The 24,886-nt window shown below is 40.9% G+C and overlaps 1 protein-coding gene across 1 annotated transcript in view; it reads left to right on the forward strand.

The window, feature by feature from the left end:
• The window catches only part of LOC127352010 (uncharacterized), a 62,091-nt gene extending 42,200 nt beyond the window's left edge, over positions 1 to 19,891 (forward strand). Inside the window, exons 3-5 of the mRNA XM_051380094.1 lie at positions 6,047 to 6,183; positions 8,604 to 8,728; positions 11,321 to 19,891. Coding sequence (XP_051236054.1) covers positions 6,047 to 6,183; positions 8,604 to 8,728; positions 11,321 to 15,906 — 4,848 coding nt within the window. The 3' untranslated portion in view covers positions 15,907 to 19,891. The remainder of the gene's footprint in view (positions 1 to 6,046; positions 6,184 to 8,603; positions 8,729 to 11,320) is intronic.
• Positions 19,892 to 24,886: the final 4,995 nt, after the last annotated feature.

Raw genomic sequence — 24,886 nt, forward strand, 5'->3', positions numbered from 1 at the left:
CATTAGGCCAGCTGCTGATGGTCAGTAAATACAGAATATATGTGTGGGTGTGAAAGCTTTTAAGTAGTTTGAAGAACCTTCAAGGATCAAGAACCTTGAGTAAAAAAAAGTAATTCCCCAAATTTCTTTTTCAATGAGTAATATGTGATTATATATATATATATATTATATTTTCTGCATTCATTTAATTCAAGGGAAGGCACGGAGGGCGAGACGTGAGGCAAATCATACTGCGTGAAGTAAAAGGGACAGGTACATGCTAGTTAGTTATTGTAGTTCAACTTTGTGAGGCAGCTCGCAAGATCACAAATCATGGGAGAATCCATCTTCAGTCCAGTACAGTGGTACCGCACCAATCAGTGTACGATGAGGAAGTATTGATCAGCTATGGGAGCTAGGTGTGTTGCAGTGAGAAGACACTGTTAAACAACAATGAACACACATTTTTACATTCAGTGTAATTTACTATAGGATAACTCTGATGTCTATTTCGAATAAATGTGTAAATCTGCTTAGTAAAACAAAATAAAGATGTTTAACTCCAGAACTTGCTATGAGAATGATCACATTATTTTTTGTCCCAAGTAATCCAGTGACAGTTACATGTACATCTGCAATGGGAACTGCTAATTCTGCACAGTTTTAATGTACAACCTGAAGAATTACCCACTAAATCCATAGCATACCATCACACTTCCTGTTTACAATCCCTGTTTACATCATTTGGAAAACACTACAAATCAATGAGCAGAACTGCTTCAAAACAATATTGGATTTTTATATTCATTTTGCATCCATGTGAAGCATAATTGTGATTTGTCAGCTATTTTATTTGATGGCTTAGCAAAAAACAAACATCCCCGTTTGTTATCATATGCAATCTATGTTTTAGAATGTCATGCTCAATATCTTATAACATCAGAAGCAATTCATTGGATGTCTTATACCTGGCTAAAAGATTATTGTACGTGACGGTACTCTCTCTCTCACTTGTAGATTTAACTGAATCCTAAAATAAGGAAAACTCTTAATAATCTCTTCAGAAAAATGTTATTACACTGCTGTCAATTAAAAGAATATTCATTGCAGTTATCTAGGGCATCATTCTAGGTTAAAATCAATACGCTGGTTATCAATAATACACCCTGCTTAGGTAAAAAATGGAGGGACTTGTCATGTCTCTGTGATATTGCTTCAGTTTTTCTCATCAGTTTTCTTTTTCAGTTGGATGGAAAAAGAGTTTGTTCCATAGTGGGATGTGGAGGAAGGCAACTTTAAGAACTTGCAGCTGTTTGGGTGTTTACAAAATTATAGGTGCTGGGAGGAATGTATTTGCTGCAATTATCATTTGTTCACTTGCAAGCGATGAAAGAGGCATATTATTTTTCACAGTTAGCTGTGTGTCAGAGTTATTAGGTTTACTTGAGGATGCAGAGCATTTAGGGCATATTGTTCAAGACTGCAACACTTGCAGGAAATGGATTTTCTCCCAGTAATATTCGGCAGCCTGCACACACAGAGCTAAGCTGCCCGTCGTTTGGTTCACGGTCAGTCACACTCCCGTCTTCTTTTGGAAATAGAGTGGTTTACAGAGAGGCTACGTCACCAGCGGTTGATGTGCTGCTGTGACAGAGTCCGACTGAGGAAACACATGCACAGTTTATCCTACATTATGCAGCTTAGGGAAGCTGTGTGTGTGTTTTTCTAATTGAATATGTAATTTATACAGTGAGATCTGTAAGTAGCAGGAAGGTGACACATTGCTGTGGTATTCAGCACTCTGGATCTGAAAGGTAGCAATGACAATGAGATTAAAGTGCTGACTCTCAGCTCAACTCTGAGAATGTTTAACATTCACATCAGAGGATCTATGTAGCAATGCTTTTTATAGTCACCTCTCCTTGGCTCTTTGAGCGCAAAGCAACTGAAGAACCAGGTGTCACTACCCTTATACTAAAGGACGTTCCTTTGTATCAATCTGTATGGTGGAAACACTCATTTTAACATAATATTTATTGGTTTTTGGCATCAAAAGAATACACAGTAATACATACATTAACATTTATACATGTATAAACACCTCCCACACACACACACACACCTCCACCCCAACATCAAATGGTATACTACTTTTTTTTTATAGGTCCTGTCGTTATATTTATCAATTTCAACCATTAATTTAAATTTCATACTTGTCCCATATTCCCCTGAATTCATTTGGTTTCCTACATAATTTCTCCAAAGCAAGGCAGGACGCCATTTCCTATTACCACGTTGCAGGTATAGGGCCGTCCATACTGTTCCACCTCAGTGCAATCACTTCCCTAGCCTGAAGCAGGCACATGTTAATCAGGGGCCTGGTACAAAGTAATCAGGACAAATACCCGATTCACCTCAAGAAGGACCTCTATAACAGCTATGCATGAGGACAGGTTGATTGTGTCTTTCCAGAACAACTGGCTTTGTTGGTATTCCCACATACAGTGCAGCAGAGTAGCACCATTATCACTGCATCAGGTACATTATCAGGTAGGGGAGGTTTAACTGGTGTCACAAAGGTTCTGAATAGCCATTTATATAGTATCAGAGTCAGTGCTGTGTTTGTGCTCTTAAACAAGCATTCACTTCACCACTCTCTAGAATATCTACTTTTAGTAGACTCATTAAGTCTTGAGTGTGAATTGTCCTTTGATTTGGACCGCAGTGTGACATAAATTACTGACAATTGGCCTTAAAACTTCGGCTCCTCTCTGTAGCTGACATGGATGGCTCCTCTAAGGAGTGGGTCTGTAATGTCATGAACTGGAGGTATTTAAAGAAGTGGTTATTAGGGATGATGTATCTGCACTAGCTGATCAAAGCTCTTTAGTCTTTCCCTCTATACACAAGTCAGTTACTTAAATCTTTGCCAGCCCACTCTTTAAATCCACCATCAGCTCTACCATGGTCCAAGTTATCATTACCCCATATCAGGGAAAACTGGGTGCACCCCCCTGTGCTTTATGACAAACAGGAAGGGTATCTTTAACAAATGGTTCTTTTGTCTGTTTTGTGAGTTTAACATTAGTAAATATATGAGAGGATTAATATACCTTTGGTAAACAGTTGTAATTTTATGTCCTTGTGCTGCTGCAACACCTGAATTTCTCCTCTGGGAATAACAGATTTAAGAGCAGGGGCCAAATTTTTGAACTAAGTGCTCACACAAACATAAACTGGCATTTATATAAAGAAGAATGTGAGCGGGGAGAATGTGAGAACACCTCATGCAGGCTTCTGACCAGCGTACACATGGTTCTCTAAAGATAGTGGCAGGTGAAATGATAAGGTGGACATGAAATATAAGGTGAAAACGCAATCTAAAAGTAAAACATTGTTAGGTTGTGTGCCCTTATCACAGATTTATTATTTTTGTGTCCACACAGCGTTCTGTAAAATGTCAATCAAAAGGTGCATTTATACATTATTTCTCCATGTTAATAATCTTTTTCCTGCTGAGCTCTATAAAATTATCATTAATCCTCTTCCTGATGTTAAATAATGATAATTGAGCTATAACCTCTGATGATGGTTTACAGGTACATGTGATGAATAAGTGGTACGGGCACTATAAATAGCTACAACAGGTGCTGTTGGACGACCTCACTGATACGACAGCACAACCGCACTTGTTGTTCACCGTTCTCTTCATTGACAGGTTGACTGAGTGGTGGAGTGGGCAGAAGTATCAATATGTGCAGATGATTAAGGGTGTTTCTATATCTATTTATGGGAACTGTGGGGGTGGAAATTAGTGCCAGTTTCCACGACGATTGAGATTTTGAAAACAGAACCATGTGTACGCATGACTTCATAAATGTAAAGAAAAAGAACATGTATGCAGGCGCTGATTCAGAATTTTAGTCATGAATCTGGCTCCTGGTCAGTCAGGGACATTTTCACTACATAACAACATCAACAAAGAAGGAAATACCCTCAAAGAATCAACAGGCTCACCGTGCACAGGCCCAGGGGACAAATATATATATATAACAATAATGATAATCCTTTAATATTGAGTATCCGCGGATCTTGAGTGTGATTCTGTATTCATTTCACATTATATATTTGTTTATTGATTCACTTATTGAACACTGCACAAATGCTGCCCTTCATTATCTGTTTGTGTCCACTGTCTCATTCATTCCCTCCCTCTCCATCCATCAATGCACTGGATGATATTTCACACTTGAAATATGCAGTATCACAACAATCAAAAAAAAGTAAGAGCTGCTGAAGCGTTCCTCAACGGACACAAGTTGGTATATCTAACATTCAAAGGAATACATTTGCATTGTACAACTTTTTAGAACTACAAGGGTCGGATTGGATTATCTTGCTTACAATCTTGTCAGCAATCAAACCATAGATGTTGTTTAGTTTGGGGGAATACAGGCTTTAAATAGAGACTTTGAGTTTCCAGCCTTGTAATAAATGGCCCTACTCCAACAAGCAGCAGAGACTGCAGACTAAAAACACTGAAAATCACACTTCCAAGTCTTACTGTATTACTGCCAGGTCACTGTGTCATGTGTTCAATCAATTATTTTCAGTGGTCGAGTTAAAACACCAGAAAGAAACATGTAAACTGACATTTTGAAGAGCTTCCATAAAGGTCATGCAGCTGTTATTTCACTGAACCTTACATTATGTACAATATTTTCTCAGATCAATTATATTAATATTATACGTGGTTTTTGTTTTTTTGTCTCTGGCCAAAATACACAACAGCTTGCACAACCTAAAACAAATTACATTTCCCCCTAAATTATTCCATTTTCATGTAATTGGCAGCAATATTAATAAAGCATGTACTGTAAACACATTTATTATCATCAGTTAAGCTGTAAACTTTGTTGTTCACTTTAAGAAGCTTATAAAGTCTATTTTTTATTTCAACTGTCATAAGGATGTTGATTTATTTATTTTTTGGGGGTGGGGCTTTTTCCCTTTATTAGATAGAGCAGCTGAAGATAGACAGGAAACAGGATAGAGAGAGAGGGGATGACACACAACAAAGGGCCAGGTCAGATTCAAACCCAGGGCCGCTGCAGCAAGGCCTTGGGACATGGGGCGCGGGCTCCACCAGGCGCGCCATCCGGGCTCCCCAAGGGTGTTGATTTTACTCTTATTTCTTATTTAAAGGTTGTAGTTTGTGTGTTTTTTTGTTTTTTTTTACATTGGATTGCAGTCTGTTGAGAGGTTTTCTTGTCTTTTTCCCTGTCCACCCCTCACACTGTATGTACACCTTCTAAGAAATGCTGAGGCTACACTGCGAACTTTAAAATAACACACTTCATCTGTCTCCCTGCCTGTCTCTTTGTCCCTCTGTATTTGTATCTGTCTGTCTGCCTGCCTCTGTGTTTTATCTGTCTGTCTATTTTGGTCTGTTTATCTATTTGTCGGTTTCTCTGCCCGCCTCGCTGTCTGTCTGCCTCTTGTCATCTGTCTGTCTGTGATATGAACCCACCGGTATATTATTAATATTATTTGTGACACACACACACACACACACACACACACACACACACACACACACACACACACACACACACACACACACACACACACACACACACACACACACACACACACACACACACACACACACACACACACACACAGTATCAGTATCTCCGGCTTGCAGACAGAGCTCAGTAAGTGAATTAAGCTGGTCTGGACTCTACTAAAGCTGACACTGGCTGACTTAGTAAGCACACATAAACACATACAAAGAACTGACATGCAGACACACACACACACACACACACACACACACACACACACACAATGTTATACACACAGAGCAGATAAATAATTGCACAGCAGCCATATAAACACGCACATACACAGAAAATAAATGCTGCATGATCAGCTAAATTCATTAACACATAATTTTACTGTTTTATCTCTTGACCTCTTTATTCTTCCTGTTAAAATAATACTTACCAATATACCAACGCAACTATTATTAATAATAATCGTAATCCATGTGCTTGTCCTCCAGCGCCTCAAGGAGCTGAAACAGAGGGAGTTTTACAGAGCGCTGGCCTGCAGGAGGCAGAGGAGACGAAGGGAGGAGAAGCGAGAGGAGAGAGTGCTGAGGAGGCTCCACAAGCATGAAGAGAGGAGGACAGGGGAGTGGTGAGTAACATGCACCTCTGCACAGTAACTGAAAGGACCTTTTGAGAACAATGTTAAATATGATATTTTCTCTTTCATTGCAATGGCAAGAAGAACAAAAAAACAAACAATATTTTTATTTTAACAAAGCATTAAAGATAAAGTGACATAGAGAATTACCACCTGACTCAGATCCCCTTATAGTGTTTTAGCATCTTTTAAGTCATTATTTTTGTTTTAGTTAGTTAGTTAATTATACATGTATATATAGTCAGCTGATGTCGCTGTTCAATACAAAGATTCAACTATTTGTTCCTTTTTTTCAGTTCAGAACCACACTCACTTCCTATATCAACAATTTCTTTGCTGGAAACGCCTACCTTTGGTTTTAAAGGTCTAGTGAGTAGGATTTAGTGTTTAGTTGCAGATCATAACTCACTCGCTTTACCCTCGCCTCCCAAGTGCGAGGAAGAAACTACAGTGGTTGCGATCCCTATCTAGAGCCATTATTTGGTTAGTCCTGTCAGTTCAACTTGGTGGCCTCTATGGAAGGCAACCCATGGCGTCTGTAGATATTAAAGAATCTTTCTAAGGAACAAAAACGTAACAATTCCTATACGCAGGTGATTATAAACTAATGAAAACATAATTATGAATATTATATTCCATTTCTGCCAATAGATCCTCTTAAATGTTACACACTGGACCTTTAATTCCTTTCTTCCTCATCTGTGATGTGAAAACATCAGATATCCACACAGTCAGAGAAAATAAAAGTGTGCATCTTCACAGATGTAAACTGACAGAATGTGATTCGACTCAAGGTCTTGTCGACGGATGACTCGAACCATCAAGTATTTGCGGCTCCTCTAGTGTCGCTACAGTTGCCCGCTCCATGCAGCTTGGAAATATGTATCAGAAATTCTTTCTCTGCCGCAGACATTTTGACTTGTCATAGAGGAAATGTGCAGGTGTAACTATAATGATGTAATTCAAGTATCTCAGTAAGATATGACAGTGTGATAATGAGCAAGGAGCAGCTAAATGGAATTCAGCCATGTTTAATTTTACAATTTATACCCGTCTTTCCTACAATGACACGTCAGAGTGTCTTCTGTTAAAAAGGCCTATTGATTTTCCAAAGCATTACATACATTATTAAGACCGTTTGTGCTCTACGAGCATCAGATTGCAGACATTACAAACTTGCCTCAATTGGGTAATCCATTACAGGGAACATCCTGCTGTGTTTATGTTTGTCAAAGTTATTTTACAGCTGCGTCTTAATGTTCCTGAAAGATCTACATATCTGTGTGTGTTCATGTGCTGGTGGGAAGCTCCGACATCTGGGACTTTCAAGTGGGCTGCCAAACAGTGTTGTGCTCACGTGCTGTTTGTCTTCAAAAAAAAGAAAAACCTGCAAGACAAATGATAAACAAACACGGAGGTCTGGAAACAGATGATGTGGAAGAAGCTGCTTCTCACTGAAAACATGCTATGATGAAAGTTCATCTGGCGAGCTACCAAACAGAGAATTTGGTTTCTCAAAATATATACGATTGCACATGAATGCAAAATTTGAGCTCAGAGCTGCGAGTCAAAACCTGGAGATGCCCACGCGAAAAAGAATGTAGGTCCCTGCCAGTAAATATATAGTCCCTGGAGACACGTTTCAATATCCACAACTTTTAAATCCATGCATGAAGGTTCTAGTTTAGATAGATCTGCTTTTGACCACTGAGCCAAATGTGGGCCTACATAAAAACACTTGATGCGCTGACTGACGTGTGTTGTAGACAAATAAATGAAACAGAAGAAAACAGAGTTCACTAACCAGCTCCCTGGTTACAATGAGCGTTGGCACAGCAACCAATAAAATGCATCTTGCTGTCCTTAATGGGGATAATCAGCACGGTTGTAAAGTGTTTCTGACCAATCACGTTGTGAGGCTGAACCCACTCGCTGTACAGAAAGTCGCGTATCAGTATCGGCTGTCATTGCCATTTTCAGATTTGCAACAATGCAGTTTGGCTCCTGGCACAAAGGGAGAGAAAGGAAGAGCATAGCCAAATTGATTTTCAGCTGGATTTCAGCTCCACTCTCCTCTCGCCTTCCTCAACGCTTGTCTCCTTATTCCCTCTTGTTCTCTTCCTTTCCTCTTTATTCCTTTACTTTTCTCCTCTCCTTTCCTTTTGTCATCTCTTCTCCTCTTCCCTTCATGCTTTCATCCGTTCCTTTTCACTTTCCTATGTTCCTTTCAACCTTTCCTTTTCTCCTCCCCTTTTTATTTGTTTCCTTTTGTCCTATTCTGTCCTCATTAATTCCTTTCCACTTTTCTACTTAACCTCTTTTACTCTTCTAATTGTCCTTATTGTCTCCTTGTTTCCTTTTCTCACCCCCCCACGTTCGTCTTCTCCTCTCCTCTCCTTTCCTCTCCTCAGTGCTCCAGGTTCTGGTCCGATGTTCCGGTCCACCACGGTGGCGGTTGAACCAGCCAAGCAGACCAGACCAGACTTTGTGCAGAACTGGGCCGACATCCATACAAATAACACCACACTGGGAACAAGTAAGCACTCTTATCTGCTTAAAAAGGCATGTCCTCGGCTGCTTAAATAGTTAATGAGCATGTGTTTGCTTTTGGTGATACAGATATCACTCTTGGTATTGAGGGATTAAACAGAGTGTGGTCTGCTGCAGTAATGCGGAAATATTTTTATTAACAGCAGACCTTAGAAAAGAAAAGTACAGCTTCGAAATCTTGGCACGAGATGTAAAATACAGATTAATGAGAGGTTATGGTTTCGGGAAGAAGTGGTACACATGTACATGTACGGGGCAATTATACACTGAATGAAAAGTGACTCTGGGGGCTCGGTCACACTAGCAGAATTTCAGACTATAATCAATTGATTTCAGTGGAATCGCAGTGATGAGTGGATTTTCTGTAGTAAATTAGCACAGAGCTTTATGGCCTGAGTTCAACTTAAGTGAACTTTGTCACACAAATTCCTGCCACTGACCAACTCCAAACCGTCTTGACAGTGCTGACCTTTGAGTGAATATAGAGCCCCAGAATGAAGCAAGCTATTGCATTACTTGAGCCATAGCAGCCAAAATTATATAATCCTGGTCTACTGGAGTGTAAACTGCTCTACAAAAGAGATGCAGCATGGTTTCACAGGAGAGCAGATGGTATAAATGCACTCCCTTAAAGGACCAGTGTGTAGGATTTAGTGGCATCTATCAGTGTAGTTGCTGATTGCAACGCCCTTGCCTCACCCTCCCATACCAAACATGGAAAAAAAAAACTACGCAGGCCACAAAACTCACAACAATTTGCGAAAGGCCCCATCTAGAAATGGCTCATTCTAAAGTAACGGAAACACAACTATTCTTATTTTCAGGTAATTCTGCAGTAACGAAAACATTTCTCCACTGCAAACCCTCTGTGCAGCGTGGTGGTCGTTCTTTATCACAATTAGAACATAAACATAGTGATTGCACAGCACTAGTAGTCGTTTCTAGTTTGTAATAAGACAAGGCAAACCTTCCATCCGTGGCTTTATAGGGTTAGGGTTAAGTGAGTGAAACAATGTAAACACAGTTAGAATGAGGAATATAATGAAAGCAGAACAAAGCCTGATCCTGTACGATCCATCCCTCTAGGGCTGTTATGACATTAACGGGTGAAAGACAACACTGAACAACAAACAAAAACGTTCTATATACTGACTTCAGCTTAGACTTACAGCTTTGCATCGGCTATAAATCCAGTTTAACTGGGTTAATTTAGGGACTGAAAGTGTAAACGGTCACTATTATACATGGACGAGCAAAGGATTTTGCTATTCCACTTTCTGGTTGCTACAGAGCTCTAATGCACAAATCCCCCTTTTACTGCTATACTTTATTATTTCTTTATTTCTACTTTTGTATCTACTTTTCAATATACCAAAGAAAGCGACACCTGGTTGCTGTTTTATTAGGTACACCTAGTTTAAATTAAAGTCAGTATTTATTCCAATGACAGAAGTGTTTCTAAGATTTAGTCTAAGTGTAAGTAAATGCAGCTCAACAGCACCACAAACTAAATGCTCCAAAACGACCATGAAGTTGAATCAGTCTTTAAAACAGTTTCAACAAAAATTGTACATTACCGTAGGATTTATCACAGCGCTGTTGTATTGCATTAATTTTAGTTAGGTGTCCTAATAAACTGGCAGCTGAGTGTATATCCTGTCTGTGAATATACAGTTATTGGAGTAATATTTTCCAGTTAAATTTGTCATTCAGTCTGAATTTGTTCTGATTCAGGAGGCGATATTAGCTCCCTTCAGTCCATCTCAAGTGGATTTTAGGGTGCAAGATGGATTCATTTTTTAAAAATAAAGAAAGCATAAAATACATTTTGGTGGCAGCATACCTGAGGTTTCAAAGAAATAATCAATTTTCACCCTTTCTTTTCTGAAAATATATCACTTGCATATTCAGTAAAGTTTTCTTTTCTCATTTTAAAGTTTAAACCAATGGAAAAGTTTGACAACTGCATTTAAAGTCGACCCTTTCCGAGCGCTAAATGTATTTTTACATTTAGTATTGGAAGAGTAATAATTCATTTTAAGGCTTCCCTTCAAAAATTCAAATATTTAACAAAAGGGGTTTCTGGTGTTAGAGGGAGGCACATTATGGATTACTTTTAAAGTTATGAGTCATCTTAAAACCTTCACTCAAGAAATAATGGTCTGAATCATCTGCCACACTGATGTATAGGCAGATGAATGTCTGGCAGCATGTTGTGCTCCAAAAGGGATATACAAAAATGGATATTACATGTTAGAAGAAAACCTTTAATCTTCATTTTTTCCCGTGTCTAAGTGAGACACACATTCATCTCTGGGCTTGTGTTTCTCCTTAAGTCCATCCTACACCCATAAATCACATTCAATGTGTTAAAAGCAACAAAAGAGTAATGGTGAAGAGCCAGAACGCTGAATAAATGCATAAGGAGCTTACTGTATGAGGAATTTTAAAAATGAATGGTATTCTTCTACATGTATCCTTTCTTTATTGTCAGGTTAGGTATACAATCCTGTTATGTTTTGCATGTGAATGTAACCAGTGTCAGCTGCTGTAATCCTCTGCTCTCCCTTCCATCTAGAGCCTCAAACTCCGCTGATCCAGCCACTCCTTCCCCTGGACCCTGCACTGGAAACCAGACTCCTGAGCAACACACAATGGGCGTATGGCCAAATGAACACCAACAACACTACGTCTACTGCTGCTGAATCCTGCATCCTCAACGAAACCCAAATGGACTACAATGACCTGACAGCCGCGGCCATTACACCCAATACCACCAACAACAACATCAATAACACAAATATCAACACTTCTACCAAAACCAGCCACTTTAACAAGATCCCTTGGGCTCATCACTATTTAAGAAATCCCATTACTCCCAATAACATCCCAACAACTGCCACTAACACCACCACTAATGGCTCCATTTTCAACAAAACCACCGTGACCAGCTTTAGCAAGAAAATCACCACCACCTCCATTTCCAACACAACCAACATCAGCATCAACAGTAGCAGGGCAGTGTGTGGACCACTCGGAGTCTCAGACATCCAGTCCGTCCCCAGCAGAGTCCGTCCTGTGTCCTTCTCGCTGCCCAAAAGGAGCTGTGTCCTCCTTCACCAATCAGCTGCCGTCTTCATCCAAGCCGGGCGAGGCTCTAGCTTGTCAGGGAAGCAAGAAGGTGTGACAGTGCAAGAAAGAGCCAAAGATCTGGGGGAGAAAGTCGCACATCAGCGGCTCAAATCTCCAGTATCTGCAGACATGGACAATGTAGGTGTGAATCACTGGGACACTGGAAACCAGTGCAGTGTGGACAGTAAAATTGTAATCCAGCACTCTGAGACTGGAGCCAATATGTCTACTGAGAGGGGAACTGGAGGACTCTCTGGGACTGGAGCCCAGGTTTCTTTATGTAATCGCAATGGGATCAGAGTTGAGGACTCTGTTATCAGTGGGAATGGAGCCCAGCTCTCCTTATGTAATGAGAATGGGACTGGAGCCCAAGTCGGAAGAGAAAGGGGGACTGGAGCTCATCTTTATTTAAACAGTGGGATACCAGAATATACCAGTTCTGACAATGTAAGCACAGTTGTGGCTGAAACCCATGACCATGTGGACAATCGGACAGAATTACCCCCTACCCAACAATTGAAAGATCGGCTTTGTCCCACTACAAATCCACCTCAAAAATCGATTTCTGGTGTTGAGACCAAAGAGTCTTCAATCCAAACACAGCCCAAAAATTCAAAGTCCTATCCATCAAACTGGGCTAAAGAATCCACTTCTTTGCCTCCGAATCGTCCCAAAGAGCCGTTTTGTCGCGTTCTGAGCCGAGACGGTAGCCGGGTTCTTCTCTGGCCGTCGGAGATGGTCAGCTACACCAAAACGGCCCCCTCCATCTCCTACAGCATCAACCCTCTACTGTATGACTTCAGAGCACATAACAAGGCCAAGGAAGGGGGTGAGGAAAAGAAAGGAGGGCTGGAGGAAGGGAGGGAGAGAATAAAGCCGTCTGTGATCAAACAACCCGACTGCCAAGAGAGGCAGGAAGTTATGGAGGGAGGAAGGGAAGGGAAGATAGATGAAAGGGGAGAAGAGGATGAAGGAGGACAGGCAGGAAATCCTATGGAACTTGTAGCCCATTGTAGCGGTGGCGACGCAGTTCCGGACCGCTGCGGCTGCCGTGATGAAAGCGCTTTAAAATTTGTTCCCGTTTCCACAGAATGCCACCTTGCCCCAACGCTAGGCCTTCAAAAAACAGGAAGGAAGAGGAGGAGGAGGAGGAAGAGGAGGGGTGGGGTGAGGAGAGGAATGAGGAAGAGGGGGAGGAGGAAAAGAGGAGAAGAGACAGATAGAAAAGACCCAGATAGGGGAAGAAGGATAATAAGTAGTCTCTCTGAGAATCAGATGTTTGAAGGGAGAGGAGAAGAGAGGTTCAAAAGAGAGGGCACAGAAAGAGAGGAGAGGAGAGAAAAAGGGCTATTAAGTAATCTTGCAGCGCATCGGCTGGTAGGAGAAAGAGAAAAGAGGATGAGGGCAGAAGAGAGAAGGATAAGAGGAGATCAGACAGAGCGAGAGAGGGCAGGTAGAAATGACAAGACGAGAGGAGAGCTATTAAGTAATCTTCCCGTGAATCGGTGTAATCGTTGTAACCAGCTGTGTCTGCAGGTGAAACGGAAGGCCAGCCAGCATCAATCCCAGCAATCAGCCTCCGGGTGGGGCCAGGGGCTCAGAAAGCTCCTCTGCAGGGGTGCAGCATGTAACTCAGTGATTAGCCCCGTCCCTGGGTCTGTTATACAGATGCCATGCTGTCCTGCAATTACACCCGACCCTGCTCAGAATGACAGAGAGACGGGGGAGATACACAAAAATACACAGGCAGGGAAGGAGGAAGGGCGGAGAGATGAGGACCAAAGGAATCTGAGGAAGACAGAGATAAGAGCTGTTCAGGATGCTAAAGAAAACGTGTGTAAGCTAGTGATTAGCGGTGTGTCTTTTCCCTGTCGAGATGCAACACATGAGCCAGAAATGTGTCTTGTTCCTACACCTCACAGGGAAACAGCATGCGATCCAGCGATTAGCCTTGTCCCTGCTCCCTTTAGAGAAACAGCATGTAGTCAAAGACAAACAATACCTGCAGGACACAGCAATCCGGTGTTAGGCCTGGCCCCACGCTGCTCCGCACAACAGACAGAAACACAACTGAGAATTAGATCAGCTTGCACAGACATGACCCTCCCCGGTGATGAGATTTCACAGGAAGTGATGTCGAAGACAGCAGTAACAACTGGCAAGAGGAAGAGGGAATTGCCAGAGGTTGGGGAAATACCGAGGAAGAAACGGAAACGGGGACGCAGACAAGCGAGGAAAGCTGCCTTTGCTTTGAGGACTTGTGCCCAGAGACAGGAGAGAGCTAGTGTTGAGCTGACCACTGATGTCGGTGTAGATGAGGCCTCTTGTATGCAGGACCCCACAAAGGCACTTAAACTCAACAGCAACGAGACTGGGACACTGTTGGACAACTGTCTGAGCTGCGACACAGCCGAGTGCAGTCCAGAGGGCAACATGACTGAGAATAACACTGACTGCCACTTTCTTTGCAGAACAAAACACCGTCTGTGTCATAAAACAAATAACAGTGGGGGAGCATTTAGTTGCACCACTACTGACAAACTGAATAACTACTGCCACTGTGATGACAGTGAATGCGGCAACTGCAATGCCGATGACTACAGTGAATATAGCCCTGAGGAAAAGAGGAAGTGCTGGGATGAGGAACCTTTCAGTGACTGTCACACCTGTAACACACTGAGTGACCACAGTCAGTGTAATAAAAAGAGTAACAGGGATGAAAAACATGATGATTCTGGCATCAGTAGTGCTACTCATGACAACCCTTGCAACAAAAATGACAAACACAACCCAAGCTGTGAGGGTAGCGAGATGAATTTCAAGAGTGACACAGAGAAAGATCATTCTCCTGATCATGTGGACAGTGACAAACCTACCTGTAACACCATGGACACACCTGTGGCTTTACTTTCAAAAGACTTCTTTACCTGTAGCACTAATGAGACAAATGCTGACTACTGTCAATATAGAAACAAGCAAACAGAGAATGGTAAAACATCCACAGACTCTGATTCCAGGAACAATACGGACAAGACATCAGATTTTAGTGGGAAAACTACAGCTCAGAGCGGTGCCGGTAACAGTACAGACAAGTGTAATGACTGCTGTAACTGTAAAACCAATCAAACATGCTATCACAGTTACCAGAAAAACAACAAAAGTGGTCACAGTGAGGAGGATAAAACCAAAGTGCAGAGTCACATTCAAGACAAAAGCAACCTCTCTGATTCAGCAATTGATTACACAACTTGCAGGGGTATTGATCAAAGTGACAGAGACAGCTGTGTTGATATTGACAGTGGTCAGTGTGATCATTTTCACAGTAATCATGTCTCTGATTGTTATCACTGTGCTAACGCTGTTCATAAAAGCAGCGACACAAATGCAACGGAAGCTGTTGCGCTCGTGAGCGTACATACGGAGCAGGAAGAAGAGAAAAGAGATGTTGAGAAGCAGAGAAAGGAGGAGGAGGAGAAACAGCTGGAGAGGAAAAGGGTAAAGGAGAAGCAAGAACAGTGGGAGAAGGAGTGGGTGAGGAGAAAGGAGAAAGAAAAAGAGGACAGAGAGAGAAGGAAGGAGATGGACTTTGAACACCTCTACCCAGAAAAGAGGCCTTGCTTTCCTCATGCCCTCCCCCCGCACTGCATCCCCCTCCACACTCCTCTCCTCCTCCCGCCTTCCTTCTCCTCCTCTTCCTCTTTCTCCTTCCATCACACCATCATCCAGCATCACCTCTCCCTCCTCCCGCCTCCGCCGCACCTCCCTGTCCACTCATACCCTCATCTTCTCCCCTCTTTCTCGCCACATCTGTCATCTCTCACTCTCAATCCACCACCTGCCCCTCCACCACCACCCCCACCTCCTCCTCCTCCCCCTCTTCCTCCCTCTTTCTACACATCACCCCCCATCCCTCTACTGGACGCCCCCGGTCCGTATCCCTTAGCAACGGCGTTTCACCCCCTGCAGAGTCACCACCCATCTCTGTATCCCCCGCCACATCCTGCAGTCTTGCCCTTACAGATGTTGTTCTAATAAATTAAAAAACGAGGCATATAAATAGATTCTAAAAAGCAACATTTTCCAATTTTCAGGAAAAAAAAGTTGGAAGAAAGAAGCTTTCAGGTGTCATTACCTACATACTCCAAGCGAGGATGAAATGCGAGGGATAATAATTTCAGAGCTTGAGTAGAAAAACAAAACCAATCTTACTTAAAGCCAAACCTCCGGCAACCTCATCACCTCGTCCATACACTCCAAGCACTGATTCACACATCTGAAAAAAAATGATGGCTAATTATCTTCATCAGTCGCAATCCTGCTCAAAATGAGCCTCAGGTGTGCAGCCAGCGGAATCGTGGTGGGGATACACAGCTGGGCTCGTTTCCGTCGGCAGAAATCAGTCGATGCTCCTGTTTTGCATTTTAAACCAATTTGCTCTGTTTAAAGCATGCTGGAAATGTTAAACTATGGTTTGTGACTTTGAAGGACAAATCCATCATTGTACACTCTCAGATATCTTCAGTCTGTGATCACAAATGCAGGAGGTGTTTTTTTTTTTTTTTTTTTCTTGTTGAAATTTACATTTCTTTTTCCCGCTGAGAACTTCTACTTCAGTTGGTGATTTTCTGCTTTTCCCTGAATTACTTACAAGGCCGATGTGAACTTGTCGCTCTCAGCTTGATGTCGTGAGGAGCTGATGACCTGCATGACTTTTCAAGCTAGCCTCTCTCCGTTATGCTAGCCCAATCAGGAAGTAGAAAGTTTCTTCCATCAGTCCTTCTGAAAGGTTGAAACAATCCTGTCCAAAATGAATATTTACATAAAATTGAATATATCTCCAATTTAAGTAGATTAGAAAAAGTTGAGCATGTTATCAATTCAACAAACATAAAACAACAATCATTTTGTTAGCATTCAGTAACAGCATACCAGAGATATCCGCTAGCAGCTACTATATCTAGGCTAATAGGAACTATAGAACTACAAAGCTAATGCCAGAAAGATCTCATTTACACACTAATGTAGCTTCTTTTTTTCAGTTCACTTAACCGCACCACTACAAATATGTAACATGGTAAATATAGCTGCTTATTTTGCCCTTATTTTTCATTTATCTGCTTTGACTACAGGGCTAGCCTAGTGGCAGGTGTGTGTTAAGGATGTAAGGTATAGCTAATGGATGGGTGGGCTACAAGGCTAGCAATGAAGCTAAATTTCTTAGAATATTGCCTGAATTCTACCTAATTGAATTGAAGATTTTCTTGTTCTCCCTATTAAGCTGACATGATGTGAATGCAGCATCAGTTTCAAAAACTCTGTCAGAGCCTTATGGGAGCTGTAGTTAGCTGAATGTTAACAAGATGGTTTTTCTTCTCTGTCTCTGAGCCATTTGGCTTTTTTGCACGTGGACAGGAAACAGGAGTATCATGGTTTAGCTTTTCAGAGCGCGAAGGAAAAAAAGCCCTTTGAAAAAACCCCCCCTTGAAAAAAGCCCCCTTGAAAAAGGGCAGCAGACAAAGAAAGCTAGTGGAGCAGAAGTTAAGGCTGAAATTATGGCTTTTCAAAGATACACGTAAACTTCTCTGCCAGTCTTTGCAGAGAGGGGAGAAACGTAACCTACCAAATCTCAACAACAAGTCACACAGACCTGAGCATCAAGCAACATTGGTTCCTGTGGGGAAGCAGCTTTGAAATTGAAAATAAAATTGAAAATCCCTACAATTGAGAAAGAAATGACCCAAAGGGTTCTGAACAGCACGCATACATACAACTGAACCTTAGCTGAAAGGAAGCTCTCAAACCACATAATAACCGTGTCCTAGGTCCTTTCTCCATACTAATGAAGTGATTAAATTAATTGCTCCCAAAGATATCAGTATCTAGGTTCAATTAAGTTATTTTTGGGTGCATTGTTGATGGACACTATTGCTCCACAATACACTGCATTTAAAGGAAAAATAAGAAGCTGCTTACAGTTAGAAAAAAGCCTCAGGTACACCTCACAAAAACAAAATTAAGTATGAAATCCTTAGGGAAAAAACGTGTTTTCTCTTTGTGAAGTTTAATTGGCAGTGGCATTTTAAAGTGCCAGTTTGATTGACATCCAATGGGGCAACTATTCTTTTCTGTTAGTACAAAATACAACAACTAACAGCAAAAATCGCATAATATGAAAATCACTATAGAGTACATACTGTTTACTGTTTGTAGCATGGAAATGGGATACAGCTTGTGTCCCTTTGCTGTATGCAGGCCTTCTGGTGCTGTCATTAGTGTGCAAATTGTATCTCAGCATCTTCTGCCGTGTATTTCTCCCTGTGACTGCTGAACGTCAGAGCAAAATGTTAAGTTTAGAAATAGGCCTCTGCTCTTTGATTTTGAGGGATTGACTCCAGCGTCTGACCTTTACTCTTGACGTTTTAGACTGCTGATTTTCTTCCATCTCACTCCATTGCAGCCGCACTAAAAATAACCCAACACGGTGAATAACTTTACATTTAGTGACTCATCTGACCAAACAAAGGCAAAAACACACAGAGCGTGATTCACCTCATCAAACCCAGATTAAATAGGGCCATGTCCCTGGTGGAGGTAGAGGAAGAGATGAGGTGTGATGTCCCCCTGTGGTTGTTCATCGGTTGAAATTGGACGGGTGATTTTCCACACCGTGACAAAAAAATCACCAGATGCATTTCAGCACCTCACAACATCACCCTTTCATTGCAGGAAGTTCAAAGTGTTCCTTCCTAGTGGCTCTTTTCTATCTGAACAGCCCCTCAGGGTGGATTTTTCCTTATAAAGCCAAGGGTTAGGACAAAGCCACAAGTGTGAATCCGCCCTTCTTCTTCTTCTTCTTCTTCTTCTTCTTCTTTGTTTCATTAAGTGCAGCAGAAATGGTGTGAATGGCAGAAGTAACGATGAGGGAAGTGCAGAGTAACTCCCACACTTACTAACGCATTGTTTTTCTCAGACGTTTTCTCTCGCTCCTCTGAAGTCGAACATCTGGCTGCGATGGCTTTGGGGCACAACTGGCAGCGCCTATCAATCTCAACGACTATAGATTATTCTGGTGCACACAGCAATGACAAACAAACAAAAACAAATAAAAATATGCATGAAAATTGGACTATTAGAAGCAGATTTTGTGGGGGCGGATTACCATCTTTATTCTTTTTCAAGCGAGCACAGTAAAATACTGGGTGGTATTGATCCTAAAAGGCTGGATACACACCGTTTGAGCATTACACTTTTCAGTTGGAGCCCTGCCTGCTTTGCTGTCTTTCCCAGAGGCCGTCAGTGGGTAACTGCTGATTCCTCACCAGTTGATCGGCAGTATGTTGGACATGTCGCCATGGTGACACTATGGAGCCCAGAGTGACATGCTTACAGCGTTTGCTTCTTTAGGTGTTTATGGACAGAATTAGCAACATGAAAGTCACGACTTCTCCTACTTACAACTCCAAGTGCAAGAAAAAGCCAGAAACACATTTAGCTGGGGTGACAGCACGCATACAGCATCATGTTCTCTCCCTGTAGCTCTGTACCACAAGGGGTTGAAACCATATGTTCTCTATGAACGTAGGTTTTATTTATTACTGTGATAAAACTGTGTAAATTAGAGAAGAAAAGAAGCTGTTATTAGATGTATTTTTGTAGAGAAACCTCAGTTGAATGAGGAACTGTTTTTGTATCATGTACTCTGATGCTACTTTAGCTAGCAAATTAACTTACACCCACTTAATTTGTCCTCTTGTTAAACTGTTGTACATATGTCCTGGTAATCAATTAATGCATTTAAAAGGCCATGTTTAAGTTCATTCAGAAAGCAGTTTTCCCAGTTTTAGTCAAAGAAATGTCTTGGGATCCTTATAAACTAATATTTGGCAATTTTATTTTGTGTAATCTAATTTCAACAGACTCATATCCACAGATATTATCCCTGCTAATATAATAGATCTAGTACATCCATTGAGGAAAACAAATTACTCTGAAAATGGAAATAAATCAGTAGACTTGATATCAGTGTGTCGTGTTGTCATTTTTTTTCTTTTAAAGAAAAACAGAATCACCTGAAAATGATTTGCTTTCATAAAAAGTCTGCTGACAAATCTGTGAATCGATACCTTTTACCGCCACATTCCCGTAATTTCCCCTGTGTGTGAAATAATAAAGCAAGAAAAGACAAAAAAAGAGTACCTAGCTCCTTCAGAGAATATTTTATCAGTTCTTAAACAGAAAAAATGGATTATAAACCTGAACTCATGCACTCCCTCGGTTAATCAGATGCTTGTGTGTGTGTGTGTGTGTGTGTGTGTGTGTGTGTGTGTGTGTGTGTGTGTGTGTGTGTGTGTGTGTGTATCCAGAAGGCCCTAAGACAGCTGGGACCATCATTTTCAATGACTAAAATAGCGTTAAAACTCAACATGTTCAACACCTGGGGCTGTGTGAGTGTGTGTGTCTGACATGCGTACAATATTTCCATCTGTCTGTGTGCGTGTGTGTGGTAAGTCAAGTTTGCTTTATTACTGAATCAACGGATCACAGTAATTTGCTCTGGTGACCTTTATAAACCACCAAGAAACTCTCTGACATTAAAACTTGACTGCAAAACTTAGTGTGTGTGTGATCTTTCAGCCCGGAACTCTTCTCTCTCCTCATGGTCATTGTGATGCTTTTCTTTTTTTTCCCCCACCACTTTCTAGAAAGGTTGATGGATGTCTCGACTCAGGCAGGCACTTTATGGGGAATGAGTTAATAGACCCCGCGGTTCACCAGCGGCAGCGCATTATGGTTTTCTTCCTTCGTTCAACCACAGGAACTACTCAAGAACATGTTAAGAAAACCTCAGTGGCGGCTTTCTGTGTACCTCATCAGCAGCAAAGAGAGAGCTCTTCAGAAACATGGCCATTAATGAGCCATTATGGCTGCTGTCACTCTCTTTGGGCTTAACGAGATACAAAATATGTTTAAAATATATATATATATAACTTTAAAAAGATTTATGTATCAAAGGGGCACAAAGGTTTAGAGAAGGAGGAATATGTTGGAAGAATATTGTTGGTGGCCTGTAAGAATACTTAACTAAGAGATGGAAGAAGTAAAAACCATTATTATAAGAGATAGTGTATAATAAAAATATAAATAAACAAATAATAAATAAAACTGAATGCTTATGTTTCAGTGTTAATACCAGATTTTTATGCAAACAAATGCAGTAACAAAGTACTTCACATTGTAATTATTCATGCTCCCATGGTTTTATTTTGTTGTCTTTGTACACAGTCCTTCTGTTTTTGTGCACATCGTATTATTACATATTATTTAGCCTTCAGTCTCGATTTGTCTAAGTTTTCATTTGTTTTACTCTGAAAAGCTGCTTCTCTTCTCTGTATGTGCATGTGTGTGTGTAAACACAGAGTCAACATCAGCTACAACCGCAGGCTTCAGATTTGCTCGCTAAAGCTGTGTTTGTTTGTTTTTTTTGTTTTTTTTTAATAAGAGTTCTGACAGACACACGCAGCCCCCACACTCATTTCAGTGGGACTGCTGCATTGGCTCGGTGGGAGTGCTGTTGGCTCTGGCAAAAAAAAATTTGAACCTGGCTCAACAAATGTGTCATCACCAAGCAAGGCTCTGTGTCGGCCAATCAAATAAGTCAAAGTACATATTCCTGATATAATGTGAACGATGAAAATCCTCTGCATGGAGAAGAACAAGTGAAGATAAAATAAGGTTTGAAAATAAGGTTGAAATAAAGTTGAAGTCAAATTGAGTCCAAGTCAAGATTAAAGTCTTCCCGGGGCCTCATGTACTAAGACTTGCGTGGATTTCCTACTAGAATGTGGCGTACACTGAAAGAGTGAAAGTTCCGTACGCACAAAAAAATTCAGATGTATTAAAACGTGTTTACGCAGAATCCCACGCACATTGTCTTTGTACATCGCAATCAACGTGAAATTGAGCGCACATGGACGAGCACAACGCTCCACCCTGTCCCCTCCCTCAATTACCGATTTGAATATGCTAATTAGTATAAATAGGCCTAGATAGTGCTGTCTTTAGGAAAATGGCAAAAGCCAGGAAAAAAGAAATTTTGCGGAGTGTGAATTGGAGGTGCTGCTGACGGAGGTAGAGGCCAAAACATTTATTTTGCGTGGCACAGGCAGTAAACTCGGTAGGGTCGGAGAACCGCACCGCAGCAGAGTTTAAAAAGAAGTGGTCGGATATGAAGACATATCTGCCCATCGCCAGAGCCTTCAGGCCACAGGTGGTGGAGTCCCTGTATTACTGTACACTGATAAACTGTACTGCTGTATTGTGAAAGGGTTACGGTACGTACAAGACGTGACGTCACCACGCTCCCAGTGAGCGCTAGTTGTTGTGTGTGAGCCATGCTGATGAGACGGCGGCACATCAGTCCGCACTTTATTGTTAACTGTTAAATAAATGTGCCAAGAGGCTAAAGATAATTCGAGTGTGTTCTACTTATCCTCCATACGCAGTAGGGGATTGCGCGCTGCAGTAAATAACCCCTTAACACAAATAATCTGCAAATTATTTATAATTGTGTAATTGCTTGATTGATTGTAAATAATAATGACTTTCGCATGCAGTGCAACTGTCCCAAGAGCAATTATTAATTTCGGCTATGCAATTTCAACGCATCGCCTGTGAGTGTCGCCAACTGACAACTGACATAAGCAAAAAATATGTACGTACGCCAGCAATGAAGCTGCCGTGGAGGACCGCACATTCTTAGTACATTTCACTTTCAGTACATCCGAACGTGAACGTGAAAAATGGCGTATGCACAAATTTTGTGCGTACGCAACGTTAGTACATGAGGCCCCAGGTCTCCAAATGTTGCCCTGCTACAGTGTTTTCAACAAATGAGTTTACAACTACCTGCTGTTTTGCATTATTATTTTGCTCATTATTTATTTTATTTTTTTAAGATTTGTTGAAATATCATAAAAATATGAAAAGTTGGTAAAATATAATATTGACATACATGAAGCATGCGACTTCAACATCAACTGAAGAGACATAAAATAGTGGCAGATGAAAACATCAGACTGTAAAGTCTTTTTTCTACATTGTTTTTTACTGGCGTTCATTTATCATCTTTTTGTGTCCTCTTCTCATGCATTGGTATAATGGTACTTGACTGGAAAATGAGTGGCACCATCTCGACAAACCAACTCCTAATATTGTGGATGAAAAAGCACATTAATTCACACTTTTGCCAGTTTTCTCAAAATCCAGAAAAAATGGTGCTATATTTGGAAGGAAGCCTAACATCCTGTTAATGAGTGGGCCTAAAAAATAAACATTCACTATAGAAGGCCTGTCTGTCTTATTTTTATTATTATTTTTGTCTCAAAGTTTACAGTGCAAGTCATAAACAAAACTTTCCGGTCCCTTGGAAGCTAATCTATTTGTAATATTCTGTATTCTGCTCAGGAGGTCAAGAGGTCAATAATTAGGACAGCATAAGAAGAATTTCAAGTGTAAACCTTTTACAGTCCAACTTGTGCAAAATACAAGATAGAATATAGTGCCTACAGTCAGTGTAAATACTGTTCACACTTTTAAACTAACAAAAAATAAGTAAACATTTTGCTTTAATATTCACCTTTTTTAATCACTCTCACCAGAATTGAGAGTAGTTGGAGTTCTTTATGTAGATTGCAGTCTGTTAAAAATGTTGCATAATGTAATCAGACACAACAGCTGAGAAATTAAAGTGCAGACGCATCCAGACACACACGTTAAATTATGTTTAAACATGATCACAGACTTGTTCAAATCACAGTGAAACAGAATTTTAGATGACCATAACTTGGTTAATGTATTTCCTTAAGAGAAAAGGATTTAGGAGATGCTATTCAGAGGATAAATAAATAAAATGTGTTACTGGACTGAAGGGCTGAATGTCTCCAAGGGAAGAACAATTTCATATATATGTTTTGTCTTGGATTTCAAGGTCTTCAGCATCCTCAGACAGACATTTTTGTGTGTGTGAAGGCTTAAAAACACAAAGAGAGACTGGGTGGTGGCAGGTACAATACTTCACTTCATTTTGAGGTCTTTTTAAAGAAATTTAGTAACATATATTTTACTTTTTCTTTCTTCACTACATTTATCTCAGCAGTAACTTTGTATTCAGCTGTAGCTGAGGTCCTGCAATAATCCTGTTGTGAAGCAAAAATTATTCACTTTATCTAAGGAACGGAACCTCCTTCAGCTCGATGATGATGACTTTTATAGATTATCTAAAGAGTTTCAGAGAGTTTTCTCAGCCAGGAAAGGAGCATGTAGTCTCTCTTTTGTGGGGTCTTACACATTTTATCTCCAGCTCTAGAGATCTTCATGCTTCATCATTAAATTTTCTCCAATATTGAGGATTTAAAACTGCGACGAAGACCGATTTTTAGAATGAGCACTTTTCATTTTGATACGAAAGTACATTTTACTGCTAATATTTGAACACTTTTACCAAGTAAAAATGTCAATGCAGGACTTTTACTCGTGATTTAGTATAATTCCATTGTGGTATTAATACATTAACTTCAGGGAAGTGGCGGATCTGTGTGATCCTCGAGGCATTACTCTGCCTGCGTGTGGTGCACCAGCACACATTTGTTGGTTGGTAATGGCTGTGCAGAATGGGCGAACAGTTCCTCTCGCAGGAAGTCAAGACTCAGAAAGTCCAAAACCGCAGGGAAGCATCGGAAAGCAATAACATTTGTTCTAACATTTTTGATCACTCCTGCTACTGTGCAGAAATGGGTCATGGCTGCCAGAGATGCATCAAACATCTTGTAGTCGTCTGAGTCAGTGGAATCTCTGATGGGCCTTTTTCACCACGCTGTCAACACTCTCTCCGATTTCAAAGCTGACAATGTTTTAGTGCTGAGGAACTAAAAAGTTTTTTAGCCTTTCCACTTTTCTGCTCATTTATGATGACTGATTGCGTCTTACTTCTCGCCTGGAGACACAGTTTCTTTTT

This window comes from Dicentrarchus labrax, unplaced genomic scaffold (genome assembly GCF_905237075.1).
Source record: "Dicentrarchus labrax unplaced genomic scaffold, dlabrax2021, whole genome shotgun sequence".
Lineage (NCBI taxonomy): Eukaryota > Metazoa > Chordata > Actinopteri > Moronidae > Dicentrarchus > Dicentrarchus labrax.